The 26,046-nt window shown below is 40.6% G+C and overlaps 1 protein-coding gene across 6 annotated transcripts; it reads left to right on the top strand.

Moving 5' to 3' along the window:
• Positions 1–34: 34 nt before the first annotated feature.
• LOC118402341 (NACHT, LRR and PYD domains-containing protein 12-like) lies at positions 35–24,190 on the top strand. Of its 6 annotated transcripts, XM_052477226.1 has the most exons (10): positions 35–80; positions 239–336; positions 8,533–8,816; positions 9,100–9,288; positions 12,050–13,916; positions 16,312–16,482; positions 16,808–16,981; positions 20,067–20,231; positions 20,430–20,473; positions 23,132–24,190. In XM_052477226.1, exons 3-10 carry the CDS (start codon positions 8,549–8,551, stop codon positions 23,662–23,664), a joined length of 3,411 nt encoding a protein of 1,136 aa, XP_052333186.1. In that variant the 5' UTR covers positions 35–80; positions 239–336; positions 8,533–8,548; the 3' UTR covers positions 23,665–24,190. The 6 variants fall into 6 exon arrangements, with proteins under 6 accessions (XP_052333186.1, XP_052333187.1, XP_052333189.1 ...); XM_052477227.1 differs by lacking the exon at positions 35–80 and having other exon boundaries at positions 261–402; XM_052477229.1 differs by lacking the exons at positions 35–80; positions 239–336 and adding an exon at positions 761–2,855 and having other exon boundaries at positions 9,112–9,288.
• Positions 24,191–26,046: the final 1,856 nt, after the last annotated feature.

The raw sequence follows: 26,046 nt of genomic DNA, 5'->3' as shown, positions 1-26,046 counted from the left end.
TTTGTCAACCTCTGCCCAAGTACCAGCTCCGGTCCCTGGGATGATGCTCAGCAGTCCCTGAGATGTTCAGCTAGCTGACGGTGATTTTGTCTTCTTTTTTTGTGCTAGTTTAAATGAACGTTTTCCCCAAAGGAGGAAACAATTTAGCTTGCCGGTACTTGGCACTAAAAAAGTTTGAGAAAACACTGTAGTAGTTTTTCCAATGGTCCTACAGCGTATCCTCATATCTTCTCCTCAGCTCGACTCTTTAATGAAGCAGCATGATGACGGCTCTATGTACTGACAGAGATATACGGGAGGGAATTCCCTGTGTTTGCCGTTCGCCAAGGCTAGAAGGTGAGCGTAAAACATCCTCCCCTCGCCTCTCCACCTGCTCCCAGGAGTTTCTATAGAAACAGCCAGGTAAGATGCTAATGGTGTCCCATTGGACCCAAAGCTAGCAGCACCACACCTTGTTGTCCATGATAAGCTCATTGTTATGGAAAGAGGTATACGCTAATTTAGTTCAGTATTACATGTAGCTGGTGCTATTGTGTTTGTCACAGAAAACCTGATCCAATGACAATCTAAATATATACACTGAGTATACCAAACATTAGGAATCAAATCAAATCCAAGTTTATTTGTCACGTGCGCCGAATACAACAGGTGTAGACCGTACAGTGAAATGCTAACCAATAGTGCAAAAAAGGTATTAGGTGAACAATAGGTAGGTAAAGAAATACAACAACAGTAAAAAGACAGGCTACATACAGTAGCGAGGCTATAAAAGTAGTGAGGCTACATACAGACACCGGTTAGTCAGGCTGATTGAGGTAGTATGTACATACGGTTAAAGTGGCAATGCATACAGTATATGATGAACGGAGTAGCAATAGCGTAAAAGAGGGGTTGGCAGGTGGTGTGTGTGACACAATGCAAATAGTCCGGGTAGCCATTTGATTACCTGTGCAGGAGTCTTATGGCTTGGGGGTAAAAACTGTTGAGAAGCCTTTTTGTCCTAGACTTGGCACTCCGGAACCGCTTGCCATGCGGTAGTAGAGAGAACAGTCTATGACTGGGGTGGCTGGGGTCTTTGACAATTTTTAGGACACCTTCCTAATATTGTGTTGCTACCCCCCTTGCCCTCAGAACAGCCTCGATTTGTTGATTCGTCGGGGCATGGACTCTGTTCACGCTGTTGAGCGTAAATACCCAGCATTGTTGCAGTTCTTGACACAAATCAGTGCACCTGGCACCTACTATTATACCCCGTTCAATGGCACTTACATTTTTAGTTTTGCCCGTTCACCCTCTGAATGGCACACATATTCAATCCATGTCTTAATTGTCTCAAGGCTTAAAAATCCTTCTTTCACCGGTCACCACCCTTTCATCATCATCGACACTGATTGAAGTGGATTTAACATCTATAAAGGGATCCTAGCTTTCACCTGGTCAGTCCCATGTCATGGAAAGACCAGGTGTTTTTAATGTTTTGTATGCTCCGTCCGTGTATATTCATATGATCTACTCTTTCACCCATGGGAAACAAAACAACTCACCAGTGACTTATTTCATATGTATTTTATGTGTAGCGGTCTTCAGATGTACCACAGAAAAACCAAGAAATGAAGAGCGACACCACGGCTGTCTGTTTTGGGGGCTTTTATGTAGATCTTTCTCTACAATCGTATTATGAAAAGACAGGACAGGAACACATCAGTATCCAATGTACAATCTGACAAGTTGTTCTTTCTCTGTCAGTGTGCAAGTCCGAGAAAACAATCACATTCATACATAAAGCCATAACGTATAGAATAAAATAAACAATCCTTAATACAAAGAAAGTATAATATTAATTCTTAGACAATAGAACCATACCTGCAATAGTATTATGAAAAGACAGGACAGGAACACAAAAGTCTCCAATGCACCGTCTGGCAAGTTGCGGCAGGTAGCCGAGTGGTTAGTGATGAGTTAGTAACTGAAAGGTCGCGAAAATCGAATCCCAGAGCTGACAAGGTAAAAAATCTGTTGTTCTGCCCCTGAACAAGGCAGTTAACCCACTGTTCCTAGGCCTAGAGGGCAAAACTGCACCTCCCACAATACAACGCTAGCATAACTCGGCAGCTCTGCTAACCATCTGCACCACACACAGAAAGGCGTGCGAGCTAGCAATAACAATACTTTTTAGCACTGTAAAACTATATCAATAACAACGATGAAAGTTACATGTTTCAATAGTCTCACACCCCCTTATAACAGTACCTATAGCATTAACCCTGGGATGCTTTATTTATTTCACGTTATGGACTTCTACACAGGAGTAATCTGCAACACACCTTTCTGATGAGAACGGGAACTACGGGTAGTACCAGAGTGTTAGTAGGTGACGTAAGCACCCAGATGAAATAACATACATTTAATGAAATAAAAACCGAAGATGTTAATATCATCCAGTTACTGTAGCTGCCTATTTAACATCAACAGGCAGCACTAGTTGCGCAACAATTGAAATGAGAAACCAAAAGTAAAGTTCCTGGTGATCATAGCGATCTGTTCGCAGGTTTGGGCCACTGACTGGTTGTCAACCTGGTTGTTCTGTTCTGTGTTGTGTACTATTCTAATCATTTGAAGATTGATGGAATAACCCTTTTAACTCTCCTACATATGGGCTGACAAGAAATCAAGAAAATTTGAAATACTCTTAATAACGTTCACAAAAAGTGGATGAATAGAACCAAGTGTGAGAACACCCTAAAACTCATGACAAGGCAATTTTAAAGCTTCCTGATTATAGTAGTTTCCTGTCCGTGTGGTTATTTTAGAGAACCGAGGCAGAATATGCTGCTTTAAAGAGAAGAGAGAATGAAGTAAGTAAACTTGAATTTTACTATTTTAACAGAGCAAACAGAGGTAATACTTAAATATTTATTTGTACATATTATTGATTAATATTGTGGAACCCTGCTCACATTTCCCCGATTTAATAAAAGGTTACTCAATATTACCTGACAAGAAAGTGAACCACTACTGAATGGAACATTTTTAACTTTACATGTAAGTCGATCAGAAGTCAAAGTCAGAGCTTTACATATATGTTATTTGTTCGTCACCCCATGGCCCCGAAATTGCGGACAAACCCCCTTGATTTCCTCTCAGCCAGTTTTAGCATTTGGACGGGTTGGGCTATTAGCTATATGACCCCATTCCTGAAAGCTAAGACTGGTATGTTTCCGCTATGATACGATTCAAGTGTTTGTCAGTAGTTGAGTTCCATTTCAGGGTGAGTAGTACTGCTTCTTAAAGTGAGAGCTGGTTTTTACCATCTTACTCTTTGTTACTCTTTGTTCCTTAAACTGTTAACCATTACAGTCCAAGCTTTGTCTAAGCCGGGTGGGGGTGGTATACAATGTTTATATATATATTTTTTGGGGGGGCATTAATGCTTTTAGCCCATACAAACGCATTTAACAGATTCACTACATGGAACAACAGATAGTCCCCCCCCACAAAAAAAAATCTGAAGGAAGTTTGTTCTGAAGTGTCTGACCTATACTACCTTTCAAAAGTTTTAGAACACCACTCATTCAAGGGTTTTTCTTTATTTTTTAAACTATTTTCTACATTGTAGAATAATAGTGAAAACATAAAAACTATGACAAGTCTCTGAATGTCCGTGAGTTGCCCGGATTTGAACTCGATAGAACATCTCTGGAGAGACCTGAAAATAGCTGTGCAGCGACGCTCTCCATCGAACCTGACAGAACTTGAGAGGATCTGCATCAGAGAAACTCCCCACATACAGGTGTGCCAAGCTTGTAGCGTCATACCCAAGAAGACTCGTGGCTGTAATCTCTGCCAAAGATGCTTCAACAAAGTACTGAGTAAAGTGTCTGAATACCTATGTAAAGTTAATATATTATTTTTTACATTTGCAAAAATGTTTTTAATTTATCGTCTATTGTGTGTAGATTGATGAACATTTTTTTTGGTCCATTTTAGGATAAGGTTGTAACGTAAAACAAAATGTGGAAAAAGTCAAGGGGTCTGAATACTTTGCACGGTACCCAGAGGATGATGGAAACGAGCTGTCCTCCGGCTATACCATGGTGCTACCCCAGAGAGTGCGGTTGAGGCTACTGTAAACCTTCATTGCAAAACAGTGTGTTTTAATCAATTATTTGGCGGCGTGAATATATACTTAGTGTTTTTTAATAACCATGTAAGTCTCTCTCGGACAAGGGGACTTTTATCAATATATTATAATATATATATAAAATACCGGTCAAAGGTTTTAGAACACCTACTCTTTCAAGGGTTTTTCTCTATTTTTACTATTTTCTACATTGGAGAATAATAGTGAAGACAAACTATGAAATAACACATATGGAATCATGTAGTAACCAAAAAAGTGTTAAACAAATCAATAGCCACCCTTTGCCTTGATTACAGCTTTGCACACTCTTGGCATTTTCTCAACCAGCTTTCATGAGGTAGTCACCTGGAATGCATTGAAATTAACAGGTGTGCCTTAAGTTAATTTGTGGAAAATCTTTCCTTCTTAATGCGTTTGAGCCAATCACTTGTGTTGTGACAAGGTAGGGGGGTATACAGAAGATGGTATTTTACCAAAATAGGGCTGGTCCATATTATGGCAAGAACAGCTCAAATAAGCAAAGAGAAATGACTGTCCATTATTACTTTTAAGACATGAAGGTCAGTCAATACGGAACATTTCAAGAACTTTGAACGTTTCTGCAAGTGCAGTCGCACTATGATGAAACTGGCTCTCATGAGGACCGCAACAGGAATGGAAGACCCAGAGTTACCTCTGCTGCAAAGGATAAGTTCACTAGAGTTACCAGCCTCAAATTGCAGCCCAAATAAATGCTTCACAGAGTTCAAGTAACACATCTCAAGGTCAACTGTTCAGAAGAAACTGTGAATCAGGCCTTCATTGTTGAATTGCTGCAAAGAAACCACCACTAAAGGACACCAACAAGAAGAAGAGACTTGCTTGGGCTAAGAAACACGAGCAATGGACATTATACCGGTGGAAATGTGTCCTTTGCTCTGGAGTCCAAATTGGAGATTTTTGGTTCCAACCGGCGTGTCTTTGTGAGACGCAGTATGGGTGAACGGATGATCTCCGCATGTGTATTTTCCACCGTAAAGCATGGAGGAGGAGGTGTTATGATGTGGAGGTGCTTTGCTGGTGACATTGTTTGTGATTTATTTAGAATTCAAGGCACCCTTAACCAGCATGGATACCGCAGCATTCTGCAGCGAAACACCATCCCACCTGGTTTGCGCTTAGTGGGACTATCTTTTTTTTTTCAACAGGACAATGACCCAACACACCTCCAGGCTGTGTAAGGGCTATTTTACCAAGAAGGAGAGTGATGGAGTGCTGTATCAGATGACCTGGCCTCCACAATCCCCCGATCTCAACCAAATTGAGATGGTTTGGGATGAGTCGGACCGCAGAGTGAAGGAAAAGCAGCCAACAAGTGCTCAGCATATGTGGGAACTCCTTCAAGACGGTTGGAAAAGCATTCCAGGTGAAGCTGGTTGAGAGAATACCAAGAGTGTGCAAAACTGTCATCAAGGCAAAGGGTGGCTACTTTGAAGAATCTAAAATAGAACATTTGTTTAACACTTTTTTGGTTACTACATGATTCCATATGTGTTATTTCATAGTTGTGATGTCTTCACTATTATTCTACAATGTAGAAAATAGTCAAAATAAAGAAAAACCCTTGAATGAGTAGGTGTCAACTTTTGACCGTTAAGTGTATATATTTTGATAAAACTCCCCTTGTCCGAGAGAGATATACATGGTTATTATAACACTTTAAGTATATATTCACATCCTCAAATAATTGATTAAAACATACTGTTTTGCAATGAAGGTTTACAGTAGCCTCAACAGCACTCTCTGGGGTAGCACCATGGTGTAGCCAGAGGACAGCTAGTTTCTGTCATCCTCTGGGTACTGTGCATTCCCAGGGGATTGATGAATAAATCTTCATCAATCTAAACACTTGCAAATGTAAAACAAAAAGTATTCAGACACTTTACTCAGTACTTTGTTGAAGCATCTTTAGCAGAGATGACAGCCTTGAGTCTTCTTCGGTATGACGCTTCAAGTTTGGCACACCTGTATGTGGGCAGTTTCTCTGATGCATCTCTGCAGGTCCTCTCAAGCTCTGTCAGGTTCAATGGTGAGCGTCGCTGCACAGCTATTTTCAGGTCTCTCCAGAGATGTTAGATCGGGTTCAAATCTGGGCTCTGGCTGGGTAACTCAAGGACATTCATAGGCTTGTCCCGAAGCCACTCCTGTGTTGTCTTGGCTGTGTGCTTAGGGCCGTTGTCCAGGTGGAAGGTGACACTGCTCTGGAGCAGGTTTTCATCAAGGATCTCTCTGTACTTTGCCCCGTTCATCTTTCCCTCAATCCTGACTAGTCTCCCAGTCCCTGCCGCTGAAAATCATTCCCACAGCATGATGCTGCCACCACCATGCTTCACAGTAGGAATGGTGCCAGGTTTCTGACGCTTGGCATTCAGGCTAATGAGTTCAATCTTGGTATCATCAGACCAGAGAATCTTGTTTCTCATGGTCTGAGAGTCCTTTAGGTGTCTTTTGGCAAACTCCAAGCGGACTGTCATGTGCCTTTTACTGAAGAGTGGCTTCCGTCTGGCCAGTCTACCATAAAGGCCTGATAGGTGGAGTGCTGCAGAGATGGGAGAATCTTCCAGAAGGACAACCATCTCCACAGAGGAACTCTAGAGCTCTGTCAGAGTGACCATCGGGTTCTTGGTCACCTCCCTGACCAACGCCCTTCTCCCCCGATTGCTCAGTTTGGCCGGGCGGCCAGCTCTAGGAAGAGTCTTGGTGGTTCCAAACTTCTTCCATTTAAGAATGATGGAGGCCACCGTGTTCTTGGGGACCAATGCTACATAATTATTTTGGTACCCTTCCCCAGATCTGTGCCTTGTCACAATCCTGTCTTAGAGCTCTAGCGACACTTCCTTCAACCTAATGAATTGGTTTTTGCTCTGACATGCACGGTCCATTGTGGGAGCTTATATAGAAAGGTGTGTGCCTTTCCAAAGCATGTCCAATCAATTGAATGTACCACATGTGGACTCCAAGTTGTAGAAACGTCTCAAGGATGATCATTGGAAACAGGATGCACCTGAGCTCAATTTTGAGTCGCATAGCAAAGGGTCTGAATATTTATGTAAATATATGACAAAATAATAACATTTGCTAACATTTCTAAAAACATGTTTACACTTTGTCATTATGGGGTATTGTGTGTAGATTGAGGATTTTGTTTTATGTAATCAATTTTAGAATAAGGCTGTAACGTAACAAAATGTGGAAAAAGTGTAGGGGTCTGAATACTTTCCGAATGCACTGACTTCATTGTACATTGACTTCAATACGAAACCTAGGAAGCTCATTGTTTTCACCCCATTCCATAGACTTACACAGTAAGTTTGACAACTCCTGGAGGACATTCTCCAACCTATCAGAGCTCTTTGTGCATGAACTGACATGTTGACCACCCAATCAAAGGATCATAGAAAGAATCTAGTACTGAAAGCATAAGCTACAGCTAGATAGCACTGCAGTGCATAAAATATGGTGAGTAGTTGACAGAGAGAAAGACTAGTTGAACAGTTTTGAACAAATGTATTTATTCAAAAATGAAGGAGAAGCAATTGAGAGAACGAGAGAGCTAGCTATTATTTATTCTTTATTCACTTTCACTTTCTTAGCTGGGGAATGCAGCTAGCTAGTTTAGCATAGTCAAACACCCTGCTCAAGCGGAGATGCTATGTTAGCTATCTGGCTATGGCTATCCAACACTAACTCTTCCAAGTCAAGGTAAGTTTTTGGTTTAATAAAGTGTATTGCCACCGGGGCTCACCGGTGTAACTGCTAAACTGCTTTCTGTACACTGTACTGCATGATTGTAGCTGGTTTACTAATGTGTTAGTTCTAGTAGCTATGTTGACTATGACGCTAGTTAATATGGTGACAACGATATAGGCTGTGTGTAGCAGTTAGCAGTTATGGTATGAAGGTTTGGCATTTTGCACTCGACCTGTGCACCTACATTGTAAACTTTAATTCGTAGGTTGTAGCAACCTCATTCATGATGGGTATGGGGAAAATGAGCATCATGTAGTAGCTAGCCTAAACCTATTAATGTTACATTGAGCTGGGTGAATGGAATATACAGTAAATGATAGTCATCCAATATGCTGTAATAGAAATAAGGCCATGATCAAAAAAAAAAAAAAAATGGCACCAACCGCCACTGCTGCATACTTAATTTAGCTTGTTCAAGTTGGCTATCCATCCCCATTTTTAAATAGCGCCCCTCATTCAATTGCCAAAGACATGCTCCCCCAAACTATTCAGTCCTCCAATAATGCCATATCAACCGCAGATTGACACAATTGACAGGGGCCTAGTGTTGTGTTTTGTGTGAACGTTATATACACATTTGACTTGTTCTGTTGTTTTAATAGTGTCAAGTGATCTAAAATGGACACCTCATCACCTGCTCCACCCACACCTGTCCCAGAGCGGTTGCTAGCTATTCTACAACAACTGACCAGTGAGGAGTTGAAGTCATTTCAGTGGTACCTGAAGCAGCCTGTTTCGGGTGGCTCATCTCCCATCCCAGTCAGCAGGCTGGAAAATGCTAAAAGAGAGGACACAGTGGATCAGATGGTGCATACCTATAGGGAAGCTGGTGCTCTGGAGATGACACACCATATTCTGCAAAAGATTAAACGGAATGATCTAGCTGGTAAGTTAAAGACAGACTAAAAATAGCTCAGGATTCATACTGTATGCTTGAGACTGTAATCATTCTAAAATGCACATTCGATTGAAACCAGACGTGTTTGCCGACTAGGAGGGAAAGAGTTATTTAAGGAGGGGAATATATTTTCTTTAATTGCACCCCCACTACCCCTTTCTTTGGAGGACCACTTTACCACACATTATTTAGTTCCTCCAAAATAAAACAGATGCAGACCTCCTTGACTGATCAATACATCAATGGATATACATTTTTTTGTTTTATCTAGTTCCAATGTCAGTGACAGAACACCAAGCCACAGCAGGAGTATCAGCCATACCAACCAGGCCCAACCTGAACACAAGCACCGTACCAGTTCAGGATGTTCAGGATGCTTCTGCAGATCTCTCCAACCACACTGAGCCTGGAGACCATGTTAAGGAACATAAACTCACTTCTGTTAACTCTACAGATGATGGTAAATAACATAAAATCTCACTACGGAGAGAGGCATTCAATACAACTATGTCTCTTCTCATTTAAAAAAAAGAGAGAGAGAGAGAGAAATTCTTAGAACAGATTAGATTCTGCATCAAGATGATTTACTTGACCAACGATGGATGAATAGCCGAGACTCCGCTGCAATGGTAGGCGGCCTGGCCTCTCTGGTCCACCGAGGAGCAGGGCATGCGGCTTGCGTGTGCCCGGGAGATGTGCTGGTGCGTTCGGGGAAGGGCCGTGAATAGTAGAGAAATGCGCTCGGGAGAGCATGCTGGTGCACTCTTGAAAAGGAGCCGTGGACGTGCCAGATGCAAAAATGTCTCTCGGGCCTTTGGCAAAACATGAACAATAGAATGAGATGAGCTATAAAACACAATAGCTTTAAAACTGCAAATAAAATCTTAGCCTCATTACAAAATGTGTAGAATAACTTTATAAACTGCACATTTTTGCTAAATATGTTGAAATTAAGGAAGTTAGTTGTTTTCCAAATAAATACAGTGGGGCAAAAAAGTATTTGGTCAGCCACCAATTGTGCAAGTTCTCCTGCTTAAAAAGATGAGAGGCCTGTAATTTTCATCATAGGTCCACTTCAACTATGACAGACAAAATTTGGAAAAAAAATCCAGAAAATCACATTGTAGGATTGTTAATGAATTTATTTGCAAATTATGGTGGAAAGTAAGTATTTGGTCACCTACAAACAAGCAAGATTTCTGGCTCTCACAGACCTGTAACTTCTTCTTTAAGAGGCTTCTCTGTCCTCCACTCATTACCTGTATTAATGGCACCTGTTTGAACTTGTTATCAGTATAAAAGACACCTGTCCACAACTTCAAACAGTCACACTCCAAACTCTACTATGGCCAAGACCAAAGAGCTGTCAAAGGACACCAGAAACAAAATTGTAGACCTGCACCAGGCTGGGAAGACTGAATCTGCAATAGGTAAGCAGCTTGGTTTGAAGAAATCAACTGTGGGAGCAATTATTAGGAAATGGAAGACATACAAGACCACTGATAATCTCCCTCGATCTGGGGATCTCACCCAGTGGGGTCAAAATGATCACAAGAACGGTGAGCAAAAATCCCAGAACCACACGGGGGGACCTAGTGAATGACCTGCAGAGAGCTGGGACCAAAGTAACAAAGCCTACCATCAGTAACACACTACGCCGCCAGGGACTCAAATCCTGCAGTGCCAGACGTGTCCCCCTGCTTAAGCCAGTACATGTTCAGGCCCGTCTGAAGTTTGCTAGAGTGCATTTGGATGATCCAGAAGAAGATTGGGAGAATGTCATATGGTCAGATGAAACAAAAATATAACTTTTTGGTAAAAACTCAACTCGTCGTGTTTGGAGGACAAAGAATGCTGAGTTGCATCCAAAGAACACCATACCTACTGTGAAGCATGGGGGTGGAAATATCATGCTTTGGGGCTGTTTTTTTGCAAAGGGACCAGGACGACTGATCCATGTAAAGGAAAGAATGAATGGGGCCATGTATTGTGAGATTTTGAGTGAAAACCTCCTTCCATCAGCAAGGGCATTGAAGATGAAACGTGGCTTGGTCTTTCAGCATGACAATGATCCCAAACACACCGCCCGGGCCATGAAGGAGTGGCTTCCTAAGAAGAATTTCAAGGTCCTGGAGTGGCCTAGCCAGTCTCCAGATCTCAACCCCATAGAAAATCTTTGGAGGGAGTTGAAAGTCCGTGCTGCCCAGCAACCGCCCCAAAACATCACTGCTCTAGAGGAGATCTGCATGGAGGAATGGGCCAAAATACCAGCAACAGTGTGTGAAAAGCTTGTGAAGACTTACAGAAAACGTTTGACCTCTGTCATTGCCAACAAAGGGTATATAACAAAGTATTGAGATAAATAAGTATTTGGTCAATAACAAAAGTTTTCCACCATAATTTGCAAATAAATTCCTTAAAAAATCCTACAATGTGATTTTCTGGATTTTTTTTCTAATTTTGTCTGTCATAGTTGAAGTGTACCTATGATGGAAATTACAGGCCTCTTTCATCTTTTTAAGTGGGAGAACTTGTACAATTGGTGGCTGACTAAATACTTTTTTTGCCCCACTGTATATGTTTTCCTAAAAAGTGGGGGCCCCCTGGAGATCTGTGTCCCGGGGCCCCAAATGGGGTAGTCCAGCCCTGACAAGGAGTTCTAAATTGTTTGATTGTCAAAAGGGGAGGAAATGTAAATGGTTTCATGTGTGGTCTTTCCTCACAAACTTTAGTTACGTTACAACACACAATTCTGTAGTTTGGCTAGCCACTGGATGGCTCTGAATGCACTGTCAGCAAAGCTGTTAACCACTTCTGGACCTAACTAGTGCTTGCAAATCTTATTCTGATGTTGACAGCAGTTGAGAGTTATATTCAGATACAACGAACTCACATGCATCGAGAGAATAAGTTATATTAACTTGCTAGCTAGCGTTAGCAACATTTTCCAATTGTGGCCAACCAGCTAGCAAACAATGCAACAGAAGTATAATTTCAGAATACATTGAAAAAAATACTCCAACAAGCGCTGCATTTCAGGAATCACAGTCGCAAGTACCCTTTGTGCACTGTTCAATTATTCACTTAAACAATAACTTTATTAACATGAAAACACCTCTTTGGCTTTGAAAAATCACGGAGGGACTGATATTTGAATCGCTAATCACAATCAAACCTTGATTATACCTCATCTTTAACTGTAATTGTATATCCATTGTCAGGTCCTTCGTATGAAGATGTTGAGAAGTACCGACGTAAATTCCAATACAAACTGAAGGAGAAGATTCAGCATGTATTTGAGGGGGTGCCAAAACAGGGAAAGAAAACACTTCTCAATAAGATCTACACAGAACTCTACATCACAGAGGGCGGAAGTGAAGAGGTCAATAATGAACACGAGGTAAGACAGATTGAGATCGCATCCATCACACCAGCAGCGACAGAAGAAAGGTTGATCGAATGCAATAACATCTTTACATTTGTAACTGGACAAGACAAACCTACCAGAACTGTGCTGACGAAGGGAGTCGCTGGCATTGGAAAAACATTCTCTGTACTTAAGTTCATTTTGGACTGGGCTGAAGGAAAAGCAAATCAAGATATCCAGTTCATATTTTCACTGCCTTTTCGAGAGCTAAATTTGGTGCGGAAGAAAATGCTGAGTTTAGTGGATCTTGTTCATGAATGCATCAGAGAGGCAAAAGTGATTGAGAAGGAATTTCTCTATCAGGTTTTCACAAAATTACAAGACTCAGGAAACCCAAACTACAATGAGAGCAAGTACAAAGTTCTATTTGTCCTTGATGGTCTAGATGAGTGTCGATTGCCTCTAGACTACAAGAAGAATGATAGCTGGGATAAAGCTACAGAGCCAACCTTAGTGGATGTGCTTCTGAAATCCCTCATCAATGGGAATCTGCTTCCCTCTGCTCGCCTCTGGATAACCTCCAGACCTGCAGCATCCAATCAGATTCCTTCTGGGTGTGTTGACCAGGTGACAGAAGTACGAGGGTTCAATGACCCACAGAAGGAGGAGTACTTCAGGAAGAGGTTCAGTGATGAGAATCTGGCAAACAGAATCATCTCACACATTAAGACATCAAGGAGTCTCCACATCATGTGCCACATACCAGTCTTCTGTTGGATCGCAGCTACAGTTCTGGAGCGCATATTGAGCACAGATACGAATGGAGAAATACCAAAGACTCTGACTCAATTATTCCTTGGTTTACTGGTGTTTCATGCTAAACAGATGAACGAGAAATATAATGAGAAAGGCGAGGGAGAGCCACACTGGGATAAAGAGAGCATTATGGCACTTGGAAAACTGGCTTTTCAACAGCTAAAAAATGGCAACCTAATTTTCTATGAGTCAGATCTGCAAGAGTGTGGCATTAGTGCCAGAGAATCTTCGGAACGCTTGGGAGTGTTCACACAGCTCTTCAGAGAGGATTATGGGCCGTTCCAGGAGAAGGTGTACTGCTTTGTGCATCTGAGCATCCAGGAGTTTCTGGCTGCGTTGTATGTCTTTTTATCATACAACAACAACAATGTAAACCTAATGAACAAAAGACTTTCCACCATCAGAAACATTCTTAGGAAGTTTACATTAAAATCTGCCTTCACCTTTCACAAGAGTGCTGTGGATAAAGCCTTACGGGGTAAGAATGGACACCTGGACCTGTTCCTCCGCTTCCTTCTGGGCCTCTCACTAGAGTCCAATCAGTCTCACTTACACGGCCTACTGACACCGGCAAGGAGCACGAGAAGCAGCTCTCAGTGCCACGAGCAAACAGTCAAGTACATAAAGAGGAAGATCAGAAAAAATCACTCTCCAGAGAAGTGCATCAATCTGTTCCACTGTCTAAATGAACTAAATGACCATTCACTGGTGAAGGAGATCCAAAACTACCTGAGCTCAGGTAATGTCTCCAGAGAAGAACTCTCACCTGCACAGTGGTCAGCTCTGGTCTTTGTGTTGTTGACTTCAGAAGAGGAGCTGGTTGTGTTCGATCTGAAGAAATACTCCAGATCAGAAAAGGGGCTTCTGAGACTGTTGCCAGTCGTCAAAGCCTCCAGAACATCTCTGTGAGTTGAAAACATACTATATTATTATAAATGGTCAGTATACATGTGAAGAGTTTATTTCCAAAATGCTATATCCACCAATTTCACATGTGTTTTTGAAATCAGAAATGATTGCTTATGGCTACCTTAATGTGTGTGGAAAATATTACTGTTCTCACATTTTTCATTCATAGATTTTAGATATCCATTGTTTAGATGGATTGTTCGTGACCTGTATGTTTGACTGTATAGTCAATCATACAGGATACAAACATTCCATTCCATGTGGTCTTAAGATGAATGCACTTATTGCAAGTCACTCTGAATAAGAGCATCTGCTAAATGACTAAAATGTCAAATTTAAATGTTTTACAGATCTTATATTACTGTATTGATTTTTTTATAACTCACACCACCATTCAAAAGTTTTGGGTCACTTAGAAATGTCCTTGTTTTCTAAAAGAAAATAAAAGAAAATGTCCATTTAAAATAACATCAAATTGATCAGAAATACAGTGTAGACATTGTTAATGTTGTAAATGACTATTGTAGCTGGAAAAGGCAGATTTTTTTAAATGGAATATCTATATAGGCGTAGAGGCCCATTATCAGCAACCATCACTCCTGTGCTCCAATGGCACGTTGTGTTAGCTAATCCAAGTTTATCCTTTCAAAAAGGCTAATTGATCAAGAGAAAACCCTTTTGTAATTATGTTAGCACAGCTGAAAACTGTTGTTTTGATTAAAGAAGCAATAAAATTGGCCTTCTTGAGACTAGTTGAGTATCTGGAGCATCAGCATTTGTAGGTTCGATTACAGGCTCAAAATGTCCAGAAACAAATACCTTTCTTCTGAAACGTGTCAGTCTATTTGTGTTCTGCGTAATGAAGGCTATTCCATGCGAGAAATTGACAAGAAACTGAAAATCTCGTACAACTCTGTGTACTACTCCCTTCGCAGAACAGCGCAAACGGGCTCTAACCAGAATAGAAGGAGTGGGAAAGTTCTTTGTTTCTGCCAATTTTTTAAAATGTTCTTATTTTTTAATCTACCGTTTCCAGCTACAATAGTCATTTACAACAAAAGTCTACACTGTATTTCTGATCAATTTGATGTTATTTTAATGGACAATATTTAAAATGTTCTTTAAAAAACAAGGACATTTCTAAATGACCCCAAACTTTTGAACGGTAGCGTGTGTGTGTATGTATATCTCACAAATGTATCGTCTGTAAATGTCTTTATTAAAAATGTAGTTATTTGTTACATTTGGCTCTGCAAAATCTAGCAGTACTAATTATTTCCCTGAAGCGAATATATACAGTGCCTTCAGAAAGTATTCATACCCCTTGACCACATATTGTTGTGTTACGGCCTAAATTCGAAATTAACCAATTAATAACTTTTTTTTGTCACCCACCTACATGCAATACCCTATGATGACAAAGTGAAAACATGCTTTTTGAAATATTTTGTTGGTATTTATTTTGTTGGTATTTATTAAGATCCCCATTTTCTACTCAGCTACTCTTCCTGGGGTCTACAACGGAAAGAAACGGAATAGAGCTAAGCACATGCTAAATCCTAGCAGATTTAGCCTGTGCACATTTATTAAGAATTTAAGTATTTATATAAGTATTCACACCCCTAAGTCAATAGTATGTAAAAGCAACTTTGGCAGCAATTACAGCTTGTGAGTCTTTCTGGGTAAGACTTTTCCACACCTGGATTGTGCAACATTTGCCCATTATTATTTCAAAATTCTTCAAGCTCTTTGAAGTAGATTTAAGTTAAAAAAAAGTTTAAAAAATACTCAGCCACTCAAGGAGTGGCCTTATGAATACTGAATACTTATTGACTCAAGACATTTCAGCTTTTAATTTATTAATTTGTTAAACTTTCTAAAAACATAATTCCACTACGACATCATGGGGTATTGTGTGTGTGTGTGTGTGTGTGTGTGTGTGTGTGTGTGTGTGTGTGTGTGTGTGTGTGTGTGTGTGTGTGTGTGTGTGTGTGTGTGTGTGTGTGTGTGTGTGTGTGTGTGTGTGTGTGTGTAGGCCAGTGACCAAAAAAAATCTACACAACAAAATGTGGAAAAAGTCCAGGGGTGTGAATACTTTCTGAAGCCACTGTAGCATTTGGCAAAAAATACATGATTTGTCTATCTGATAGAGTTTAAACAAATACATGTCTGTTATTGAACAACACCATGCCATGATTAGATAGTGGGAAAAAAACACCACTCTCATAATTTCTTTAAACAATAAAATCAAATCTAAAAATCAAATGGATATATAGCATTTTGGAATTAAACTGTCCAATGTTCATTATTTTCCCAATTTAATCAAAATATAAGCTACTTGTTCACTAGATTTGTGTAACTGTGATAAATTAGTATTTGTACCTTTCATAGGCTGAATGGATGTAACCTCACAGAGAGATGCTGTGAAGCTTTAGCCTCAGCTCTCAACTTCTCCCACCTGAGAGAGCTGGACCTGAGTGACAACAACCTGCTGACAGATTCAGGAGTGAAGCTGCTCGCTGTTGGACTGGAGAATTCGCACTGTAAACTTGAGACACTGAGGTCAGTATTCCTGCATTAGTTCACATTTGGATAGTTCTTCAAATCCACATGTATTCCCCTTTCAACAATACCAGACTAATGTGTTTGACCTCAGCCAAATTTAAATGTCATAGTTAAGTAGCCTAACTACATAAGAGAAAGATTGATTTCAAATCTATTGTACTGTATACAATTGTATTTAAACAAAAGTACTTTCAAGATGCAATACTTATATGTAATAATGTGATCAATAATTATCATATTTTAAGAGATTGAGGAAGACATACAAAGCTTCCATTTCCCACTTTCACTACTAAACGATTTAAACTCATGATACACTCTGCAGGTTGTCATTTTGTGGAGTCACAGCGAAAGGCTGTGCTTATCTGGCCTCAGTTCTAATGTCAAACTCTTCAAACCTGAGAGAGCTGGACCTGAGTGACAATGACCTGCGGAATTCAGGAGCAGAACTGCTCTCAGCTGGACTGGAGAATCCACACTGTAAACTTGAGACACTGAGGTCAGTATTCCTGCATTAGTTAACTAGTCCTTATATTATCAACCATATGTATAGGACAATATCGGACTAATAGGTCAGCTGAATTTAAACTTTTTCTACATTTTCTACATTTTGTTACGTATCAGCCTTATTCTAAAATTGATTATATAGTATTTTTCCCTAATCAATCTACACACAATACCCCATAATAACAAAGCAAAAACAGGTTTTGAAATGTTAGCAAATGTAGTAAAAAAAAAACCCGGAAATATCACATTTACATAAGTATTCAGACCCTTTACTCAGTACTTTGTTGAAGCACTTTTGGCAGCGATTACAGCCTCAAGTCTTCTTTGGTATGATGCTACAAACTTGACACAACTGTATTTGGGGAGTTTCTACCATTTTTCTCTGCAGATCCTCTCAAGCTGGTTGAGTCAGGATGGATGGGGGGGCATCGCTGCACAGCTATTTTCAGGTCTCTACAGAGATGTTTGGTCGTGTTCGAGTCTGGGATCTGGCTGGGCCGCTCAAGGACATTCAGAAACTTGTCCCAAAGTCACTCCTGCTTTGTCTTGGACATGTGCTTAGGGTTGTTGCCCTGTTGGAAGGTGAATTTGCCCGAGTCTGAGGTCCTGAGCGCTCTGGAGCAGGTTTTCATCAAGGATCTCTCTGTACTTTGCTCCGTTCATCTTTCCCTCGATCCTGACTAGTCTTTTAGTCCCTGCCGCTGAAAAACATCCCCACAGCATGATTCTGCCACCACCATGTTTCACAGTAGGGATGGTGCCAGGTTTCTTCCAGACGTGACGCTTAGCATTCAGGCCAAAGAGTTCAATCTTGGTATCATCAGTCCAGATAATCTTGTTTTTCATGGTCTTAGAGTTCTGTAGGTGCCTTTTGGTGAACTCCAAGCGGGCTGTCATGTGCCTTTTTACTGAGGAGTAGTTTCCGTCTGGCCACTCTACCATAAAGGCCTGATAGGTGGAGTGCTGCAGAGATGGTTATCCTTCTGGAAGGTTCTTCCATCTCCACAGAGGAACTCTGGAGCTTTGTCAGAGGGACCAATCGGGTTCTTGATCACCTCCCTAACCAAGGCCCTTCTCCCCCAATTTCTCAGTTTGGCCGGGCGGCCAGCTCTAGGAAGAGTTTTGGTGGTTCCAAACTTCTTCCATTTAAAGAGTGATGGAGGCCACAGTGTTCTTGGGGACCTTTAATGCTGCAGAAATGTTGTTACCCGTCCCCATATCTGTTCCTCGACACAATCCTGGCTCAGAGCTCTGCAGACAATTCCTTCGACCTCATGGCTTGGTTTTTGCTCTGACATGCACTATCAGCTGTGGGAGACAGGTGTATGCCTTTCCAAATCATGTTCAATCAATTGAATTTACCACATGTGGACTCCAATCAAGTTGTAGAAACATCAAGGATGCTCAATGGAAACAGAATGCACCGGAGCTCAATTTCAAGTCTCATAGCAAAGGGTCTGAATACTTATGTAAATAAGATATCTGTTTTTTATTTGTAGTAAACCTGCACACACGAAAAAACTTATGGGGTATTGTATGTAGATTGAGAAACTTATTTAATCAATTTTAGAATAAGGCTGTAACGTAACAAAATGTGGAAAAGGGGAAGGGGTTTGAATACTTTCCAAATGCCATGTACCGAATTGCATAAAGAAGATTGTCATAAATGAAGATTCAATATTTATTAAATTCTAATGTATTTAAAACCTGTTGGTATTAGGGGGCAGTATTTTCATTTTTGGAAGAAAAAAACGTTCCCGTTTTAAACGGGATATTTTGTCAGGACAAGATGCTAGAATATGCATATAATTGACCGCTTTGGATAGAAAACACTAACGTTTCCAAAACTGTAATTATTGTCTGTGAGTATAACAGAACTGATGTTGCAGGCGAAAGCCTGAGAAAAATCCAATCCGGAAGTGCCCCAGGTTTTGAAAGCGCTGCGTTCCAATGAGTCCCTATTCAGCTGTGAATGTGCCATCAACGAGCTTATGCTTTCTACGTATTCCCCAAGGTGTCTACAGCATTGTGACGTAGTTTTACGCATTTCTGTTGAAGAATAGCCGTAGGCGGCCACATTGCGTAAGTGGTCACATGGTGGCTCCGGGAGAGATTCTCGCGTAAAATAGCCATTAGGTAGCCATTAGGTAGCCATTACTCCAATCGGTCCTACTGAAAAACGAATTGTCCCGACAGATATATTATCGAATAGATATTAGAAAAACACCTTGAGGATTGATTATAAACAACGTTTGCCATGTTTCTGTCGATATTATGGAGCTAATTTGGAATATTTTTCGGTGTTGTGGTGACTTTCCGGGCGATTTCTCAGCCAAACGTGAAGAACAAACGGAGCTATTTCGCCTACAAAAATAATATTTTGGGAAAAAATTAACTTTGGCTATCCACTTGGGAGTCTCGTGAGGGAAAACATCTGAAGTTCATCAAAGGTAAACGATTTAATTTGATAGCTTTTCTGATTTCCGTGACAAGGTTGCCTGCTGCTAGCAAGGCATAATCCTATGCTAGGCTATCGATAAACTTACACAAATGCTTGTCTAGCTAAAGCATATTTTGAAAATCTGAGATGAAAGGGTGATTAACAAAAGGCTAAGCTGTGTCTCAATATATTTAATTTGTGATTTTCATGAATAGAAATATTTTCTAGGGATATTTATGTCCGTTGCGTTATGCTAATTAGTTTCAGGCGATGATTACGGCAGGGTAGCGTAGTGGTTAGAGCGTTGGACTAGTAACCGAAAGGTTGCAAGTTCGAATCCCGAGCTGACAAGGTACAAATCTGTCGTTCTGCCCCTGAACAACCCACTGTTCCTAGGCCGTCATTGAAAATAAGAATTTGTTCTTAACTGACTTGCCTAGAAAAATAAAGGTAAAATAAAAAATTACACTCCCCCATGCGGGTTTGGGAGTCACAAAAGGATTTATTAATTATATTTTTGACCATTTATTTTTTAATGTTTTAAATGTTTTAAATGACATTTTAAGTGATTGAGGAAGACATACACAGCTACCATTTTCTCCACTAGAGGATGTAAACTCATGATAAACTCTTGCAGGTTGTCATTCTGTGGAGTCGCAAAGAAAGGCTGTGCTTCTCTGGCCTCAGCTCTGCGGTCAAACCCCTCACACCTGAGAGAGCTGGACTTGAGCTACAATCACTCAGGAGTGAATCTGCTCTCTGCTATATTAGAGGATCCCTGCTGTAAACTGGAGAAACTCAAGTATGTTGTACCATTTTCTCATTTATTGTTAGCCAAACATCCAGTAACCAGTGTGGGAACAGACCAGTAAATTTGTGTTTAAAGCTCTTTGTCTCTGTTGCAGTGTCCATAATGCACATGCTTGCATTAATTTGTGTGTGTGTGTGTGTGTGTGTGTGTGCGTGTGCGTGTTATTCATTTGTTTTGTTTTTCCTACAGCATGGGATCTGGAGATTTCGCAACCCAACCAGGTCAAATTAAATGTGAGTGTTGATTGCTGGGATGAATAAACTTTTATCCCATTCATGTCCATAACAGAAGTGTATAATTTTATTTTGTACACTTGTTTTCTGAGCTGATGGACACATCTGAATAAAACATTTTAACTGGTCAAAGTGAAATGAAAGACAACCAGCTATGTTGTAGACCTACTACATTTTTTTCCTGGACACAAGAGATAATATATATAAATATATACATTTCCCCTCAAAGCCATGAAAAGATATGTTCAAATGATCAGGGCTGGTTTCCCGATAAAGATTGAAATTAGTCTCACAAGTGTTTTAAACAATGCATTGTAAAAACAATAACGTCCGAAGATGTCATACCCGTTTCCCAAAACACCATGCAGTGCACTCGCTACAAAGTGAAACGTAACTGTCATCACAGGAGCTGTCCAGTGCTGAAAGTTATTCCAGAATATAGGCTAAATAGCTCACAGTATCAATAAAATGTATTTATAAAGCCCTTTTTACATCAGCCAATGTCAGTGCCATACAGAAACTCAGCCTAAAACCCAAAACAGCAAGAAATGCAGATGTAGAAGCACAGTGGCTAGGAAAATCTCCTTTGAAAGGCAGGAACCTAGGAAGAAACCTAGAGAGGAACCAGGCTCTGAGGGGTGGCCAGTCCTCTTCTGGCTGTGCCGGGTTGAGATTATAACAGTACATGGCCAAGATGTTCATAGATGACCAGCATGGTCAAATAATAATAAATCACAGTGGTTGTAGAGGGTGCAACAGGTCAGCCCCTCAGGAGTAAATGTCAGTTGGCTTTTCATAGCCGAGCGTTCAGAGTTAGAGACAGCAGGTGCGGTTGAGAGAGAGAGTCGAAAACAGCAAGTCTGGGACAAGGCAGCACATCCAGTGAACAGGTCAGGATTCCATAGCCGCAGTCAGAACCGTTGAAACTGGATCAGCTGCATGACCAGGTGGCCCGGGGACAGCAAGGAGTCATCAGGCCAGGTAGTCCTGAGGCATGGTCCCAGGGCTCAGGTCCTCTGGTAAGAGGAGGGAGAGGGTGCGCTTAAATGATTTGATGGCTATTCAAAGTCATATTACTTTTTTTTGCACAATACAGTTTTCCCATCAAGAGTAGAAATGTCCTTCTGTAGCTCAGTTGGTAGAGCATGGCGCTTGTAACGCCAGGGTAGTGGGTTCGATTCCCGGGACCACCCATACGTAGAATGTATGCACACATGACTGTAAGTCGCTTTGGATAAAAGCGTCTGCTAAATGGCATATATTATTATTATTATTATTAATGGATTTAAGTGTTTGTATTATGTATTCCAAGTGTTTTCTTATGATATTTTGTATGGAAATGTTTCACTATAGGAAATATCAACGTGACTTAAAAATAGGATAGGTTCTGATGGCAATGGTTTTCGTAATTGCTCAACAAACCATTGTAGCCTAATGGCAATCAGTAATTGCATAATAACTGTAGAGTCAATAATCAGATGTGTGAAGCGACTGCTTCGTGCCCGCAAAAGACTTTTTCGAGATCGAGGGAGGGTGTGATGGAAATATCCTCACGAGCTCAGCCATCCACATAGAGGTGACCGTGCAGCTATTGAACTGGGAACATTTTCACGCTGGGAGAAAATCGTACAGCATGACGTCACAATCAGAACGATTGGGAACTACTTCATGCACGGAAGATTTTTACATGACACCCTGTCCCATGTAAAAAATCTTCCCGGCGTGGAATATTTCCCAATCGTTCTGACTGTGACGTCATGCTGTAAAATTTCTCCCAGCGTGAAAATGTCCCACAAATTCAAACTTTGATAATGGAGGTAGGATCAGGGATGTAGTGGCTAAACAATAAGTAGGTCAACGATGATCGCCGTTCGGGTGAGTAAAAAGGTGGGTTAGCGGTGTTTATGTGCGTTTAAACCTCCACTACACCACTGGGCATGATAGATAATCGTACACTGTAAAAAAAAAACTAAAATAACTGAGGTGGCCCAACTCAAAAAGATTTTGTAACTAGTTCCACAGCCTTTTTGATTTACCCATTTTTTTTGTATTTTATGAAATTCATATTTTAGGTTGACCAAAACATTGTGGATTAGTTGGGGAACAGTTACATTGATTTACTCATGAGACTGTTGGAATGTTCCACGTTGGCTCCTTTCTAGTTTCAGTCATGATCCAGTTGATGGACCAGACAGTGAGTTCATTTGGATATGCTTATATGAAGCACAGACAAGATAAAACAGGTATAAACAAAAAATAAACAAATCCATTTTTTTTTTAGCTATATCTGGTTTTAATGCATAATTTCAGCCTCTGTAACGTATGCTTTAATTGTAAACCGGTCACTGACACGTAATAAAATTCAAATGTAACTTGCTGAAATTCACACTAGGAAATATGTATTTTAGGACAACACAATATTTTAAGTTGGGGTCTCAGCAAACTTAACTCGCCATTACTGTTAGAACGAAAATGTTCGATATTTAAGTTCAGACAACAATTGTTTAATTCAACCAACATTTAGCAAAAAAAAAAATCATTGAGTTAATGGAGTATTCCATGTCATCTCGATATTTTTCTACATTTTAGTTGCTCCCCCCCCAATTGTTGGATAATATGATGAAATGTGATCAGTTACGTCTTCATCTCCCCATTCAGATGCACGTGATCTCACACTGGACCCAAACACAGCACACAGACGCCTCTCTCTGTCTGAGGGGAACAGAAAGGTGACATGGGTGGATGAGAAGCAGCGGTATCCTGATCACCCAGAGAGATTTGGGAACTGCGAACAGGTGCTGTGTAGAGAGGGTCTATCTGGGCCCGGGCCCTGTTACTGGGAGGCAGATTGGAATGGGGAATGGGCTGTTATAGGAATGGCATATAAAGGAATCAGCAGGACAGGAGGGCGTAAAGACTGTGTGCTTGGATACAATCGTAAGTCTTGGAGTTTGGAGTCCTCTAATCACAGCAACACCACCTGGCACAATAATAACTGCACTGAGTTTCCTGTCCAATCCTCCCCTTACTACAGAGTAGGAGTGTATCTGGACTGGCAGGCCGGCATTCTGTCCTTCTGCAGAGTCTCCTCTAACATACGGACACACCTGCACACATTCCACACCAAATTCACTGAGCCCCTCTACCCAGGGTTTTATGTTGGGAGTGGCTCCTCAGTAACTCTGAGGTAAAAACTTTGCTTTAGGACAGCGGCAGTCTTGTTATTATTGGCGTTTGTAAATAATGTTATTCATAGAGTGTTTTGTGAAACTCTGCTTCTGTTTGAACTCAATTACACTGAATGGAATATTCATGGTACGTATTTTGCCATGGACTTGGCATCTGTGTCAACGATTATCACAAATTCAACATGACACTGGAGATACAGTATATTACAGACACCAGGATTGCAACCCAACTACAGAGTAAAGTCAACTGGTTACTGGTAAGGCAAATACACAGACAGACTGCTACAACTCTTAAGTAGTGCTACTGGTTACACTCAGAACACTAGTGACGAACAAAAAACTATATCTGAAAGACTTTGGAGACCCTTGGAGATATTATTTCAGTATTTATTGATATTAACTGTTGTAAGAGTGTAAGTATTGTTTATTCTGTCATTCTAACAGTTGCCGCTGTATATACTGGGATCACTGTGATTATACTATTATGTTATTTGAAGATGTCACACTTGAAATAAACTGAAAAGATGTACAGGTGTAGGATCTTAATTTGATCACTTGTTGCTGAGAATTTTACTGCACCAGCAGAAAATGCAAACTTGTAGTGAGTTTTAAAGAGGCTTCTTAAAGTCTGGAATTTGACATTTCATCAACCCCTACAAAAATGTTCAATTCACCTTTCCCAATTCACATTTCCTGTTGCTGCAGGATTCTTTTCCTGCTGTAGCAAACGGTCTCAAATGAAAATGGCAACTGTCTCACCACAGTTTATATGACCGCAATATCAGGAGTTTCGTAAGCATACCTTTTACCAATTCATTTTTTTGTGATTTTCCTATACTAAAAAAGGTATATTATTCATTCCATGTTGATTATGTGAAAAGGGAAACATATGAACATCTGTTTAAATGATGTTTGTTTAATCCAACAGCCCCAGGGCATCGGCCCACGCCAGCTTGTGAATGTATCCCACCCGCGTTGGTTCAGTTGGTACAGCCTGGCACTGGCAATGCCAGGGTTGTGGGTTTGACTTCCACAGGGGACCAGTATGAAAAATGTGTGAACGCACTACTGTAAGTAGCTCTGGAGAAGAACCTCTGCTAAATGACTCAAATGTGATATTTAACACATCGTCAACCCAATGACATATTAGCCTACAGTACAGTAGGCCTATGTCCAATAGTGAACTGAGCATGAAAAGAAGAGTAAAACCTATAGTTTGATATTGGAGTATTTGTATTACAAAAACATGTTTGACCACCATGTGAATTAAAAAGGTATGTTATGACATGTTTGACCACCATGTGAAGTGTTTTTGACTCTTATATTAACTATATTTATATATCCTGGAGAAGGTACCTGGGCCTTCATTTATCAATGTTGCGTCCGAACAGAAATGTTGGTAAACCACGCGTGCGTTCGTTTCGAATCAAAGTGTGGGATTGATCAAGTTGTACTTACACTTCTCAAATGTGCTTAATGTTGACGCACACTCTTGACCGTGCGTACGCACAGCACCTTGTGGTAGAAAAGTCAAACTGCTAATGAAATAGCATCCACCAAATGGAGAAAGGCTTGGCATACTGGACCAAATCATCAACTATGAAAGGAAAAATATAATACATGAATAGTTTATTCATGTATTTCTTTTATAGACACTTAAGCTACTAATAGTTCTCAGGGGTGCTATTGAATTCATAAACATGAATCCATTTAAACCTTATTGAATAATAAAGTCAATTAGAAAGAGTGTGGAATGTAAGGTTGGAGGCAATTTTTTATATAATACATAAATATAAAAAAGGCAACACTGATGCATTGTGACTTGTCCAAAATGGCAAATCTTGCATTGCTGGAGGATCTGGCACAAGCTGCATTACGCAAGGAGCCGGTTCTCAATGAACATGCAGATGTTTTTTGCTGAGAGCGATGCTTGGCTTATTAGTCGATTTTGTTTTCCAAGGCATATTTTATTGTATCTATGCAACAAACTCTCTCCAGTATTAGAAAGGGAGAAGAAATGCACCAATGCCACCTGGGATTTCTGGCCACCGGAACATTCCAACGGGAGATTGCGGATCGGTCTGTCATTTCACAACCAACCATGAGCCGAGTATTGCCTGCAATCCTTCATGGCATTATTTCATTGACCCCCACAATACATACAGTTTCCGTATACTGCTGTGCAACAGGCCAGAGTGAAAAGGGATTTTCCATACTGTAGCTGAATTTCCCAATGTCATTGGAGCAATCGACTGCACCCACATCGCAATAAAAGCACCATCATTGAACAAATTCAACTTCGTCAACGTGCAGGTCATCATTGGGTTTTGTTGAAGGTGGTGGCCAGGTGGGACACATGATTCATTCATTGTGCGGAACAGTTCA

Source organism: Oncorhynchus keta, chromosome 23 (assembly GCF_023373465.1).
Source record: "Oncorhynchus keta strain PuntledgeMale-10-30-2019 chromosome 23, Oket_V2, whole genome shotgun sequence".
Lineage (NCBI taxonomy): Eukaryota > Metazoa > Chordata > Actinopteri > Salmoniformes > Salmonidae > Oncorhynchus > Oncorhynchus keta.
The sequence above is the reverse complement of the archived record's forward strand: the minus strand, read 5'-3'. Positions and strand labels throughout refer to the sequence as shown.